The sequence below is a fragment of the Gallinula chloropus genome, assembly GCF_964237585.1.
Source record: "Gallinula chloropus genome assembly, chromosome: 2".
Classification (NCBI taxonomy): domain Eukaryota; kingdom Metazoa; phylum Chordata; class Aves; order Gruiformes; family Rallidae; genus Gallinula; species Gallinula chloropus.
The window spans coordinates 49491849-49507610 of NC_140086.1; the positions used below are offsets into that span (position 1 = coordinate 49491849).

At 46.2% G+C, this 15762-nt stretch overlaps 1 protein-coding gene across 1 annotated transcript in view; it reads right to left on the reverse strand.

Moving 5' to 3' along the window:
* Positions 1-15258, reverse strand: part of TAF4B (TATA-box binding protein associated factor 4b) — a gene marked incomplete at both ends in the record, with an annotated part of 78735 nt that extends 63477 nt beyond the window's left edge. The window contains one exon of the mRNA XM_084279873.1: positions 14949-15258. Coding sequence (XP_084135999.1) covers positions 14949-15258 — 310 coding nt within the window. The remainder of the gene's footprint in view (positions 1-14948) is intronic.
* Positions 15259-15762: the final 504 nt, after the last annotated feature.

The window sequence follows — 15762 nt, forward strand, 5'->3', positions numbered from 1 at the left end:
GTGAATACAACAAGAGAAGCCACAAGCTTCATGAGTCGGGTTTCATTAAATTTATTTTTTTTTTAAATGAAACTGTAACAGCACACTTAAAAACAGCTTTTCATCCTCCACAACTAAAAGCCTCAGAAGATACTGCAAGACAAAACAAAACTTGGAACAAAATTCTGTAGTGTCAACATATTGCCATTTACATAGCACACACAAACTGAGACTGCAGGAGCAGCATCTAGAGCGCTCCCCTCCTTTCCCAAGCAGCCTTCACTAGATGGGGCAGATGCACACGACAGTTGCTTATTCAGAAAAATACTGTTACTCCATCTGACAGCTCCACTTTCTCCTCCTCCGCTCAAGTCTTGACTATAATTATATTTAGGTACAGATGGATCTTTTAGTTTAATCAATGAATACCTGGAATCACAGAAAACATATCAGATTTCAGACTTTCTTTTCATGACATCTTATTTAGACAGCAATTCACAGCACACAATTTATCATCCACCAAAAAAGGCTTTTTTCCCCCCTGGTTCACATCACACACTTATGCAGATTCTAAGGGAAAAGAAAGAGCTGGTGATACCACACATTATTTCTAGCTGTAGGTCTACATTCAGGATGACATAGGTTTTGCTATTGGTTGTTTCCATGGCTTTCTTTTCCAAGCTTACTTAAGAACATCACAGCTACCTCTACTCTTTTAAGAAGGCATAGATAAATTAATCATTTAATTCCTTTAGAGATTTGGAATGCATTAAGTGGTTTTTGTTTTCATGTATTTGGTTATTTTGTCACTACTCATTACACTTGTTTTCTAAGCCAAACTGTCAGAAGTGTAATTTCTACTTCTCTGGATCTTACTGAGTACCAGAAACAGCATCATTACCAGTCAACTCAATTACAGGGTTGGGCTTTTTTGCCACTACTGTTCTGAAGTTTCAGTTCACATTTGCCAGAGATGGAGACCCTGCCCAAAGTGCATCCCATCCTCCTGCCACTCAAATGGGGAGCTTCCAGCAGACTCCACTTGACAAGAAATTAACTCAAGAGCAACACAGCTAGCAAGCTTATGCAAATACAATACCCTACATATGCAAATTCATAAGCACTTTTTTTAAAAAGCAAACAGAAAACCAACCATCACTAATATTAACAAGTCCCAGTAGCCCCTTTACATTTGACCATGACTGCAGCAATCCCCAAATGTGCTGTACCCTGAAACATGAATCCATTTTCCTCCTAGTAACAGGATTAGTCAACACAAGGTCATCCTTGCTTCATGAAAAAAAGTGTAAAATAACTTTAGGCTTATTATGTGAGAGACAGACACAGAAGTAGTTACCTGAGGCACTCGAGTGGCTACAGCCTTGACTGGAACATATGATTAAGGTTCTTCCTGTTAACTTCCATATAAGTGATGGTAAGAACCTGTTCCACTTGGAACAAACATTCTTGTTCCTATATTTGTTCAATTTTGTAGAATTTTTAATATGGTGGTAGCTTTTCTGTGGCAGTAGCTTTTCAATGATGGCTAGGAAAATCAGAATTCCAAAGTCAGTGTTACAGCAATCCCCTAACTACTGGTTTCGTAGGCTTAACACTGTAAGCGCCTGATGCTTAGTGCAAATAAAGCTGAAGGCAAATTTGAAACCACTGTCATAGCTCCAGATCATAGAGTGAAGAGTCACAAAGCACCACTTCAAGCATGAAACACATAGTTCTGGGTAGTTACAACCTAATGTTGCAAAGTGACAGTAAATTGGCGGGTAGACTATCTGAAACAGTTTGAAAGCTGTTGAGAGGGCGTTTATTTTTCACTACTAGTTGCTGCAATTTACTTACACTTCTTCACAATTTAAAAATACCCCCAATCTTTTGCTACTCCCTTCCTTTCTTGAAACAAAAGCAACAACCCAACGCTGTAGACAACAGGCTCCAAGGAGTCACAGGAGGTGTCTTCTGCCAGAAGAGGTTCTATGGTGCCTCAAGTCTCATACACCACATACAGCTCCACAGGTGTGAAATCAAGGAACAGCAGGTGCTGATAACCTTAAGGTTCTCAATGGAAAGGTCACAAACAGGTTTATGCAGCTACCAAGATGCTACTACCAGAAATGAATCACAGAATGTGTTAGGTTGAAACAGACCTTTAAAGGTCATCTAGTCTCACCACCCTGCAGTAAGCAGAGACACCTTTAACTAGATCAGGTTATTCAAGAGTTTCATCAATCCTGACCTTCAGTGGCTCCAGGGATGGGGCCTCCACCACCTCTCTGGGCAACCTGTTCCAGTGCCTCAACACCCTCATAGTAAAGACCTTAATTTCTAACCTAAACCTACACCTACCCCGCTCTAGTTTAAAACCATTGCCCCATATCCCATCATTACATACCCTTACAACCAGTCCTTCACCATCTTTCCTGTAGGTCCCCTTCAGCTACTGGAAGGCTGTAAGGTCTCCCCTGAGCCTTCTCTTCTCCAGGCTGAGGAAGCCAAACTCTCTCAGACTGTCTTCACAGGAGAGGTGCTCCAGCCCTCTGATCATCCTGTGGCCCTCCTCTGGACCTGTTCCAAGAGGTCCATGTCCTTGTGCTGAAGGCTTCAGAGCTGGACACAGTATTCCAGGTGGGGTCTCACCAGAGCAGAGTGGGGAGAATCACTTCTCAATCGACTGGTCACACTTCCTTTGATGCAACCCATGAGGCAATTAGCCTTCTGAGCAGTAAGTGCACAATGTTGGCTCATGTCCAGCTTTTCATCCATCAATACCCCACAAGTCTTTTTCTGCAGGGCTGCTCTCTATCCCATCATCCCCCAACTTGTATTGATAACAAGAAGCTGCGAACCTGCTGAGGATGCACTTGATCTCACTGACTATGGCACTGATGAAGATATTAAACAACACTGGTCCCAGTATGGATCCTTGAGGGACACCACTTGTCACTCCTCTCCATCTGGACATTATTGACCACTACCCTCTGGATGCAACCAACCGGCCAAATTCTTATCCACCAGATTGACAGTCCATCCATCATATCCATACTTCTCCAATTTAGAGAGGGGGAAACCACGTCAAAGGTTTTACAGAAGTCCAGACAGATGGCATCCATTGCCCTTCCCTTGTCCATTAATTAAGTCACTTCATTGTAGAAAACCACCAGATTGGTCAGGTAGTACTTGCCCTTGGTGAAGCCATGCTGGCTGTCTCGAATCACCTTCCTGTCCTCCCTGTGCCTTGGCATAGTTTCAAGAAGGATCTGTTCCATGATCTTCCTAGACACAGAAAGGCTGACAGGTTGGGAATTCCCAAGGTCCTCCTTTCTACCCTTTTTAAAAATGGATCTAATTTGTCCCCTTCTTACAGTAACCAGGGACTGCACCTGACTGCCATGACGTTTCAAATACCATAGAGAGTGGCTCGGCAGCTACATCAGCCAATTCCCTCAGGACTCTTGAATGCATCTCATCAGGTCTTGATGAGAGACGTGGACATTCAGGTTCCGCAGGTAGTCGCAAACCTTGTGTTCATTTATAGTGGCAGAGCCTTTGTTCCTCAGGTCCTCTTCATGAAGTCCTTCCAACTTGGGAGATGCAAGGAGAGAGGTTGGCAGTGAAGACTGAGGCAGAAAAGTTGAGAACCTCAGCTTTCTCCTCATCTGCTGCTCAGCTTCCCTGCCTTGCTCATCAGGGAAGCAAGGAAGGGAACACTTTCTTTAACCTTACTTTTCTGCTAGATTTACCTGTAGAAGCTCATAGGATTCCTTGCCAAGTTCAGCTCCAGCTGTGCCTTAGCCTTCCTGACCTCATCCCTACATAACTGTGCAGCATCCCTATACTTTTCCCAGGATACCTGATCTTGTTTGAACTGCCTGTGAAGTTACTTCTTGCCTTTAAGTTTGACCAATAGGTCTTGACTCAGCCATGCTCACCTTTCTTTGACTGATTTTTTACACCCGAGAATTGAGAGCTTTTGCACTCTGTGGAAAGCACCTTTAAAGATCTGCCTGCTGTGCTCTGCTCCCTTGTCCCTAAGGACAGTTTCACAGGGAGTCCTGTTGCCCAACACCTTGAAGAGCTGGAAGCTTGCTTTCCTAAAATTCAGGGTCCTGAGTATGCTCCTTGCCTGACACATTTCCCTTAGGACTCTGAACTCTTGACATCCCTTAACATGGGGAAGTGCAAGAATCCACATCCTTCACTTAAAATTCTTGCCAAGTGCTGTTTTCACATTCACTAGAAGGCAATTTTTGCTAAGCTAAACAAGAAAACAGATCAGGTCTTGCAGCCATTGCAACTCTACAGGAAAATGCAGGGCAGGGGGGCAGGTAACATCTGAAACACTGAAGTTTCAGCTAACACCATTCAGCACAGCAGAAAGGGTATCTGCAATCTCTGATCAAAATATTAGCACCAGCTGCAGTTACTGAACAGCCATTGGGCACTTTCACAGCACCAATGGTGCCCACTTTTGGGCAGCACTTCCAAGAAAGCATCATTTACAGGATACACATTTTGATAGTTCTACTGAAGCTGTTTCAGAGAACAGGGAAGACTTCCTTGCCACTTGGGCACTTTGATAGTAAGATTAAGGCACAAACACTTTGGGGCTACAAGGCTGCTCCTATTTTCAGACCATGAACAGAGCACCTAAGTGACCAGTTAGTTACCAGCAGGGCTTAGCTCTTGCATGTTTCACTGGGTGTGTCTTGCAGATTTACAAACAGACCTTTCTACAAGGAACTGAGACTTCTGCCTCTAAGTATTCTGCCTGTCCTGCTAAAACATCCTTTGCAAAGTTCGGGGGGTTTTTTTGCCTGCCAGAAAAGGCAGAAAAAACTATTCAGCTACTGCAGCCCTTTGTTCCCTTCACGCTTTGCTTCCCCTGCAAGGCATCACTACTGGAAGGGAAGGAACTGTCAATAAAAACTCAGCTCACCTTCCTCCAGAGCTACCTGGAAAGAGCCAGACTATACCTTCTCACCCTGAAGAGGTGTCATGGAGATCTACCCTTTCTCCTCAGTGACTTGCCTTCTTCTGGAAGAGGGGCTGCAGAAACCATGACTACAGGAGAGCGCCCAGCATCACTCCTGCAAAGCTCAGGCAGCCACCACCCCAGCAGCCTCTACCTCATCACGCCAGCAGTGTGTGCCATGGAATACCCGAGACCACCTATTAAAGTTCCATTTGCTACTCAAATTTCAGATACCTCCACTGTGAACCTTTGCTGTCCCAAGACTTCAAATTTTCTAAGCTGTAGCTATGTTGAGCATCCAACCCACAAAGAAACACGTTAGAAGCAGCAGCAGCTTGCAGATACCTCTTCACTGTAACTACAGACAGAAACAAAAACTCACCAAAACTATGCACAAGATGCTGTGGGATCATGGCAGAGATCTGTTTGTGCTACTTCATGTAAGGCCACCTGCATGGGTTTCACCGTATTTCAGGGAATAGTGTTGAGGAAACCACACTGCTATTAACACTAAGCTGTGCTGCCCAACCAAAGCTCAGGGGTTTCCATCCAGCAGCACTGAACACCAACGTACGCTAAAACCATCCCACCCTAACAGCAACTTCCACTGCTAAATTTCTACCACATAAAACAAACCTGAGGCCATTTCTGAAGGGGAACATCCAGAAGGAACCTCCTGAGATGAACCATCCAGCAGGTGTGCTCCAGCGGAGGTACACCACACGCTCTTACATGCGGACCTGAATTTATCAAATTAAGCCACTGCTCTAATTACATGGTTTCCAACACAACTGCTGAACACAACAGCTTTTCGGAACTGCTGGCTGGGGAGCAACATGAGGAGATGAAGTTTCCTGCTCCTAAAACAAAATACAAGAACCAACTGCATAAGGCCCTTCTCACTTAAGGTGCCTTGAAAGAAGAGCAAAAACTTGCTCTTCTTTCAAAACAAGGGGTTCCTGTACCAGTTACGATGTCAGCCCTAATGAAGTTCACTTTAGCACCCATCACAAATACAAGGCTAAATGAGACTTTCAGGTCCCAAGTCAATAAAAGCTGTTTTCGTTGTTCAACAACAAAAATATTTCAAAACAACCGTGACATTTCAGCACTGTCTGTTCCTAAACAAACCTCCTTCTTTCACTGAACTTCTCAAAATAAAGGGATAGCTTTGAAAGCAGTTACAAGGTAAAACCATGTTTTAAAGAGGATGTTTTAGTAGGAAACTGAATGGAACTAGAAAGGAATACTGGTTTAAAGCTTTAGAGCCTATTTATGATGACTCGAAATTCAGAAAATAACAGGCCAAATACCACTAATCCATGCAAGAGATTTGCAAATATAGTTTTCCTCTCTAAAGGTATCCTTTTAAAAAAACGCGCTCTTTTTTCCCCCTTCTTCAGCCCCAATTACTGACCCCCACAGAACAGGTCACTTAAAAGTTAGAAAAGTCACATTACAGGACTGAACAAGTCCAACCAACATTATTAGACACGTAACTGCCTAGGCAGTGATCACAGAATCATAGAACTATAGGAGTTCAAAGTTCAAAAGGCATAATCCCAAAGTGTTTTCAAGCTACAAGAGAACACATGCTAAATAAAATGTGATAATCTCAAGTTCTTTAAAGAAGCTGAATGAATCTTTGCTAACTACACAAGTGTTATACTTCATATTCTTGTAGACTCTGGCCTATAACTTTTAAGGTTGCTCTAGCTTCAGACACCTGACCACACCTAATCACCTTTTTAAATCCAGGGACTGCTCCTACTCACAGCCCATCCAGCTAACAGCACTGTTTCACTAGTATTGCTGTCTCCCAGGATTGCTGTGAGCAGATTTTAAAGCCACCATGCACCCCTGTCACACCAACAGTTCAAGGATCTACAGCCCCAGCAAAGGCTGCTGCCTCCAGCAAATCCAACCTCTCTCACAAGGTTCTATGCTAACAGTGGGCACCAGCTCCTGAGTAGTACAGGGCACAACCTTTTCGAGCACAGGGAGCCGGGAAAGGGATGAAGATACATCTTCTGTACAAGACTGGGCAGAGTCTGACATTCTACTGTTTCAAGCAGTCTGGAAGACTGTATCCCACGCATCTTCCCAAAGACTCCAAACAACATCCCCTCTCCCTCCCTTCCTCCAGGAACTAGACACAAAGTGCTAATAATGCAAAAACCTGAAGCCAGGTTTCACAGGCTGCTTAACCAGTAAGTCTTATCTAAGCTGTTGGAGGCTAGCTGCTCATCGATGCATACTGGTGCCCAGATGGACAGCTCTATTTAACAGAACAGCAACTGGGCCCCTGTAGTGCTGATGCCTTCCCAAAGAATACAAGCCCACACTTAAGACCTAGGACGACTTCTTGACTCCACGCACAGTCAATCTTTATTCCTTGAGATATAAATGTATCTGTACCATTTCACAGTTATAGTAGAACCCTTGTGCAAAAATGCAACCGTGTCAGTTGCAAACAGTATACCTTTTATTTATGGCAAGCAACAGATGTCCATACCAACCATCTAAAGAAAACCTGGACATTGCATTGATTCTTAGAGGGGCCATAAATAACTGAGAGGTCCTAGATGTTTTCTGGGCACAGTTTCAAGATGGCACTACTATTTCTATATGAATTTGAAGTGTATTTATTACACTTGAATCACAAGAGTTCTTGGTTTTATTATGAGTAGGCACACAGGATTCCCAGCCAGTGCTGTGTTCCACAAGGCAGAGTCTTACTTGACGTTGTGAGAACATCCTTTGTCCTTGGGCCATGTCTTTCAGCAACTGGGATCATTTCCCATCAGTATTTCCCCATCTCATCTTTGCAGTCTGCAACTTTGCTCCTTAAGGCTTTGTTGCTTTCCTAACTGAGTAATCAGACAGTTCCAGGATTGTCTACAGATAAGATGATCTGAGTTAGGAGTTCTCTGGGACCCAAGTTACCTCCAGAAACAGCTTCAAGTATTTGCAGAGGACTCAGCTGAATGGCAGTGAAATAACAACTCAAAGGAGTCAAAGTGACACTTCCTTCCCTGCAAGACAATGCCTACAGCACTGAAAAAGGCAGTGAATCTATACACCACACCCTCTTCTGTCTCCTGTGTATTCCTAGTATCCACTGGATTCAAATTCTTTACGTTACAAGCTTGGCACATTGCAGCATACATACACAGCACAGAGCTTTGTAAGGACCAGAAGAGAAGGTATGCCAATACCCAGCACTTACCATTTCTATAACGCTGTGAGCTATTAAGCTGTTACAGAGAAATCTGAAACTTACAGAATGTTGAACTATAAATCTTAATTTTAAATCAAGAAATGCTAAAAACATAACCAGCATCTTGGTAGAGTTCCAATACAGGACAAGATCAGCCCCTTTAAATCTCTGTCTCCTTTAAAACGAGCAGAAACAACTCCATCCATCCAGATTAATTTTCAAGTGGAACACTTTTTCCTTGGTGTTCGCGTGGGGACCAGCAGAAAGTTGAATTTTACTTTATTTTCTCTAAAAGTACACACTCACTCTTTGCTGGATGGATTTTCACTTCTTTCAAAAAGGCAAACAAGGACTTGATGCTGAACTGGAACACTGACTACTATCTTGCACTAAACAAAAGTTACTGTAGAAAACAGCAAAACCTTCATGGAAGAACTGACTTCTGTCTACACAGATACTGTAGAAACTGTCACCAAAATTGGGTGATATCAGTCAAGCAGGTAATAGGCAAGCCATAAAGATGTTTGGAATACACTTACCCCCATCAATACACACCACCAGCTGCTCCAAGCAGGCTGCCCAGTACCACAGAGCCAACCAGGGCATCACCCACTTGTTAATCTAGCCCGGGCATCCACTCAAGGAAATCTGGTTTCTCAGCCAGTACTAACAAAACTATCTCCTCTGCTTCCACCAAACTGGAAAAATGCACTAGAAGAGGTCTGCAAGCACAAGGTATGAGAACCAAGTGCCATCCTAACATCTGTCTGTTCTTAGTTCACGAAGTCACCTCAGATCACTGAGCTCTCCAGCCTCATCACACCCTAGACTTGCTCATCAGCAATAAGGATCTTGCCTCTGCTGCCATTTTTACCCTGCTTCAGTTGTGATCAGAGAAAATATCCTCAAAAAACTGGTGGAAAAGATCCCTTAAGAGGACTTTGTTCTAAAGGTGACCCAGATGGCAGAACAGACCTCAATCATGACAATTCAAATAGCAAGCCACTCAGAAACATCTACTGTTATCTTTTCCACTTAGCAAGTTACACTCATTTGTCTTCAGAAATCATCAGTTTTCAGAGAAGCAGCTTCATGCAGAAAGAATTCCCAAAAAAAGCCTTTGGTGGTTTTGTTCAAGTGGTTAGGGCAGTACTAATCATTCATCTTCAATAGTTATCAGAAGCTTTGAAACTTACGGAAAAACTCACATATACAACTATAACATATGATCCTGTCCACTAAGCAGAGTATTGATTTCTACCACATGGCAGGACATATACTTGGTTCTCTAAGACAAAGTGAAAAAAAAAAAAACCACAGTGTTGTAAACTGCTCAAAATAACAACTCATGAGCTTACATACTTTACCAGCATCTTCAGGAAAAGAATACTGAAATATAATTAGTATTTCTTCCAGCTGTCACTTGTGTGTGTGGATGATGCTATTTTTACTGCTGGAGGGTCCTTTAAATACTGCAAAAGCAACAGAAGTCAGGCTCGCATTCTTTCTTTTCTAAGGACTGAAAAAAAGTTTATTATTCACCAATCTGTAGCTGCAATTATTTGCAATACACTCCAATTGACTGTAAAATCTGAACAGCATTAAGCATTAGTTTTACTAAGCATCATATTTCAGTGCTTCATTATTCAAAATACATCTGGGTTTTTTTTTTTTGGGAAAGCCATAAATCTACAAGTTAGCTTTCTATCTTCTGAGAAGGTTTAACTCACAACTCCCACAGGGCTGTGCATTTAATGAAATGAAGGCATTGTTTTGCTAGACACATTCAGTCCTGGAAGCAAAGCCAAGTCCTTAAGAGCAGCTGAAATATGTAGTGGTCACAGAAGACGACATTTACTCACTATTATTTAAGTCAAACCTATACTCAAGTCCACCAAAACTTTGCTTGCCCCTCCTCAGAAAAGTTTACTGGTGTTGCCTATTGTGAAGAGAGAAGCTTGCAAACAATCCATCCTGATAAACCTTCTAAAGAGAGTACACTATTGGGATATAGAAGTGTTATTTATCCCTTACTAGTCATCCCACAGCACCAGTGTTACGCTCAGACTTCATGAGATTAACAACATCCAGAAACTGCAGACTTTTGAGTTTCTTGGGTTGAACAGCAACAGTCCTCATCTCAGTGCCCAACCTGGGGCTTGAAGGGCTGGGGTAGCAGTAGACCATAGGACTGTTAATCCTAAAGTCATAAGTTTGAGCCCCAAATTGGGCACTGAGACAAGGACTGTTGCTGCCCTGGAGCTGCACCGAGTCACGTCTCTCTGACAAGCCCCTTTTATGAAGTGATGTCAGGTGGTGTGGAAAACAGCTCAGGCTAACTCAGCTCACCTGGGCTGACTGCTGGCCTGGCCAGAACCAGGACACTTGTTCAAACAAGAAATCTTTGAATAGCCTCCTCCTACCCAACAAAATATAAACCAACAAGGATTTTAAAATCAGCACTTTCTCCTATTCCAAAAGTGAAAGACCAGATGCAAATACTGAACTCCTCATATGGTCTTACAACTGAGAAATAGCAACTAGAACATGACAAGGGAGACCTGGAGTACTGTATCTGAACCCAACTTCAAAAGCAGGAGGCAGTGCCCAGATGTTTACCAGCTCTTACCTCTTCAGGTTGCCTTCATTTCCATATCCACCTGATGAGATGAGGCTCCATACCACCCCACAGCAGTTTTGGGATACCCACACTAGCTCACTCCCTCCCACCCACAGGTGTCCGAAGCACACTGCCCCTTGCCATGCAGCCCTGGCCACCTGCCATGAAAAGCGGTTGTGCTTTCTGAACGGCTGCCCACAGTCAGCCTAGATAAGCTGTAGGCAGCAGAAAACCTGCCAGGGACAAGTGAAAACATCAAAGCAAAGACAGCTGAGCTGCAAACAGGAATGAAGAACCTGTGCCTGCTACTGTTCCCCTTCAAGCCAGATCCGAAGGCATTGGGCAGCCATGCCTTGCACCAGCTTAGTACAGCTAATTAATGCAGAGTCAGGGCAGCTTCTGACACCATGCTTGTTTGGGCCTACTAGTGTTAGCAACAGCAGAAAGTGTAAACCAGAAACACACACACCAAACTGTTACAGCCCCATAACCAGCAGCAGTGGTGTCAGGTGAGCTTTCTGAAGAGCTTCCCTTTGCAAGCAGATCCTAAGGTAACAAACAACAGAGGATCCCTACCATCCAGTCAAGTTCTTTTTGGGTTTTTTGTCCCTCCACAAGAGCAGCAGATACATCTGCTAACGGGCCTTTCAGCACCTGCCTGTAATGAGCATTCCAGGGCCAAGGAAAGCGTGAAAGCCACAAGGGCATAGAAGAGACAGAAAACTAAGTTCAAGGAAACCAAAGAAAGGAAGTTGAGAAACAACATTTTACTCGTTATTTTTAAGCTTCTCTTCTATCCTCCATTCCTCCAAAGTGGCACAGAGCCCAAGGACACTCAAGTGAGCTACAGACATTCATCACGGCCCACAAAAACAGTCACTCCTTCCCCAGCCTTTAACTATTGCCCCCAGTAAGAGTGCAGCTGAACCACTCCCTCGTCCAACACTAAGCTCCAGTTAACCAAGGACACAATTTCTTGTTAAGCAGATGGTCCATGACACGAGACATCTGCAGTTTTGTGAGCAGCAGCACAGATCACAGGACAAGAGCAGCTCAGGATGGAGGCCACTACTGCCCTCACCATGCTAGTCTGCTCTCTGATAGTCCCACAGACCCGTTTGCTAGACGAAAAGTCTCCTAAAATGATAAAAATGCAGTCTTCACAAGACAAGGCAATTGAGGAAAGGACCTTTGGTAGATCATATAAATTCCCTCCATTTATGGGGACATAGCCCAACCATTCAGTCTAAAAGCTGAGGTCATAGTATGTAAGGTCAAAATGGCACAACCAAGTCCAATGCCAAGGCAGGTTGAAGGTGTATAAAGGACACAGTCCCCATCTGGAGCTTTACTATCTGCAAAACCCCTCAGGCATAAGCCTGACCAACTCACACCTCCGGACTGTTAGGACAGCATAGATACCCTGAGGGTGAAGGAGTAAGGCCTTGAGTACCAGCACTGATCTAACAGCTGGCTATGCAGCCAACATTGGCATTTTGTTGAAAACATAGGAAGATGATGAAAAACCCTTGTTACTCATGGGTCCTGCAAGACCTGGAAAACTCGAGAAGCTCAGTTATCTTCCCGGGGCAAACAGGTAAAGTGGTACTTGTCAGGAGGACAAACTGTGCTTAGAGAGGTAAACTCACACCTGGTCATTAGCCACTACACCTCCCACTGCCAGGGTTTATTCTGGGCAAGAGAGGGGAAGGCAGAGATGAAATAGAAAGAGCAGCCTAAAATCCATGATTTCCACAAACCTTCACCACCCTACAAGACACAGGGACCACCACAGCTTCCCAGATGCCCAGCCCTGCCAATGCTGGGGAGCAATGCCTGCACCAGGCAACGTGCAATCAGGAGTACTTGAGGATGGCCAGCAAGGGCAGTCCAGTCTTACGCAGAACAAGCCCATCCAAACACCTCCCTCTGAAACTCAGGGGTGGGATGCTTTTTGTATGCATTTTTCTCAACAGGTCCCACAGGTCCAGTGTCATGTGCTTTCTCCATTCTGTGCTGTATTTACCCTCCGTGACAAGGTTTTGCCACTTATCTGAAATACAGACTTTTCAAACTTAAGAATTTGGTGGTGAACTCCACTGTTTTTTCTAAGCATGCTAACACTTGTAGCTTAAATGGCACTAACTTGCATTTAAATTTCTGAATTATTTTATTATTCATTAATAACTGAATCTACACAGAATACAGAAGCACATTACCAACACTCAAGCCAGGATGCATTTTTAAATCATTTTTAGGACAATTATTTCCCTGAAACATTAATCCGTTTGAAATCCAACAGCTGCTGCACTCCTTCTGGAGCATTAAACTCCATACTGTTACTTTTCATTTACAAAGCTGAACAGAGTACTGGCACTTCTGAAGTTTCAATGCAAAGTCTGTTTGCTTTGTTTCGTGTTCCAGGAGCAAAGAAAACAAGCTGATGCAACTGAAGGGTAACACTATTTTTGTTACACCTGCCTACTGCCACCTTCTAAGTCAGATGACATTCAGCAGTACTCCCTAAATGTCATCAAACCCAAGCTGCTAATAAAAAACTAAAGTTTTGCTGCTGTATAGTCCCCAAACTACAGGTAACCTCACGAGCATTCACCTTGATGGAAAGACATTTAACTGCAAATCAATACATTCCAGAAAGCCAAAATATTAAATAGAAAACCTAAAGACCTGGGGGCCCTACTACAAAAAACTCATCCTTGACTGCTGACTACCCAGATTAGTAGCGCCATGTAAGTGCTGAGAAACGTATAGTAAAACTACTAATTAAAGACAATTTTTTTATTTAAAAAAATTACATTAGCATTATCTATTTCTTCAAGAGACACATGTCTTTTGATAAAGGGGGGGAGGGGGGGAAGAAAGCAAGAAAAAGGAAAAAAAAAAATGCAAGTATGCACCAGCAGCACAGGAAGTAACATAAACCAAATCATCCTTTCAGGTACCATCCTACCTGAAAGTAATAGCAACAGACGCTCCAACAGAAGAACTGTCCTGGCAGAAAATAACTACAGCAGCAACAGCAACAAAGTGACTACGTATTTTGGGATCTCAATATAGCGACACCAAGACCAGCGGAAGCAAAGTGACTTTCTTTTTGCTAAGCTGTTTAAATAGAGTCTGGCAGGGCAAGAGCAGGAAGTTTGGAACCATCAGCACCTTCCCCCTCTTGCAAGGCAGTGCAGGCTGCACTGAGCCTGTGCTGCTATCCACAGTACAAAGCCATCTTCATCAGCACCATGCGATTGCTACGTTGGCACTGTCTTTGCTGCGATGGGAAGCACGTCCCTAAATAGGGTACCTCTCCAAACTCTTGGTTTCCCACAGATCCTCTTACCGAAAGGAAGCGTTTTTAAGGGCAACTCGTAACAACATTTCAGCGTCACGCTCCGCACGCAGGGCAGCATTTTGTTTCAATTGTGGTTCACACCACTTGGCCCGGTTGTGATAGCGAAAACAGCTCCTCCGCAACAGCTTGCTTGGAGGGGGAGTACGAGCAGGATGATTTGCATGGCAAGTGGGAGTCACTCCGCAGTCTCTAACCCCAGCTTCCCCGTGTTACTCGCTCACCTGAATTCCAATTCCACGAAAGCCTCGATTAGCCTTTTCCCAGTCACACACGGCAGTGACTCGGACACTGAGTTTTCAGCTACTCCTCCTGCCCCTCGTGCTATCCAGCTAAGTAAAAAGTTGCCTTAATCCAGAGAGTTCCAGACCCATCCTCCAGACAGCATCCAAGGTGCTTACAGCTTATCGGCATCCCAAGTGCTACATGCCTTAACCCAGTTACGTTTCCCACGCCTGCGAGCCAGACACATCCACAGCCCCCCCCCCCCCCGCCCCGTACCCACAAGTTTGGGGAAGAAAACCACCTCGCCCCAAACTTTCGACGCACCCGTTCAACGCCCCTCCCATAGCGGCACCCGCCGTTCCCCCCGCCGCCCTACCCTACCCTCGCCACGGCTCGCCCCTCGCAGCGAGGGCCGGGGGACCAGCTCCCGGAGGCACCCGGCTGCCGGCCCGGCCTCCCGACCCGCTCCCCGGCGTCCGGGAGCGCGACATGCCGGGTAAGTCGCGATGCAGGACCCAGCCCGGAGCTGGGGCGGCCCAGCCGCCCAACTCACCTGGGGGCAACTGGAAGTTGGCTGGTAACTGGAGGGTGACAGTGGGCGGCCCCTTGGGCGCCACCGGCCGCGGGTGCCCGGGGGCGGCCACCCGAGCCACCACAGTTCCCGTGGGGGCGACCGCCAGGCGCAGCGGCTGCGGGGCGGCGGAGGGCGCCGGGCCGCCGGACACCTTAGCGGCGGGACTGCCCCGGTCGGGCGCCGGGCCCGCGGCGGGGGCGCAGGGGACTCCCGCGGGCGGCGCGGCGGCCGCCTGCTCCGGGTGCCCGCCGGGCATCAGCCTGAGGGGGGCCGCCGCCGAGGTGCTCATGGAGGAGGAGGTGGCGAGGGGACTGGTGGCGGCCGCGTCGCGCAGAGCCTCCCGCCGCCTCGCAGCATCGCGAGCGGAGACCCTCAGGCGCTGCCCCGGCCGCCGGCTCGCTCGCGGAAACACATGGTGGCCCGGCTCTGCCGGCTCCCGGGCGCCGCGCACGTGAGCCCGGCCGGCCCGACCTCCCCCGCCGGCGGTAGGAGGGAGGAGACGGGAGGGGAGGACGGGCGAAGGGCGGGGCCACGCTGCCGGCGCGCCCTACTGCGGCGGCGCCCGGCCCAACCCTGCCGGCCCTCAGAGCTCGCCCGGCCGCGGCACTCCCCCGCCCGCCGTGTTTATAGAGCCATGCGGACGCCCGCGCAGGCGCCTGGGCTTCGGCTTCTCCACACACCTTCCCCCCGCCGGGTGGGGTTGTACCGGCGGTGAGGAGAAAGTTGGCGGGAGGGGGAGATGCCGCGTCCCTTCTCTGTTCTGCGGCGGCCGGAGTTCACAAGGGGGGAGGGT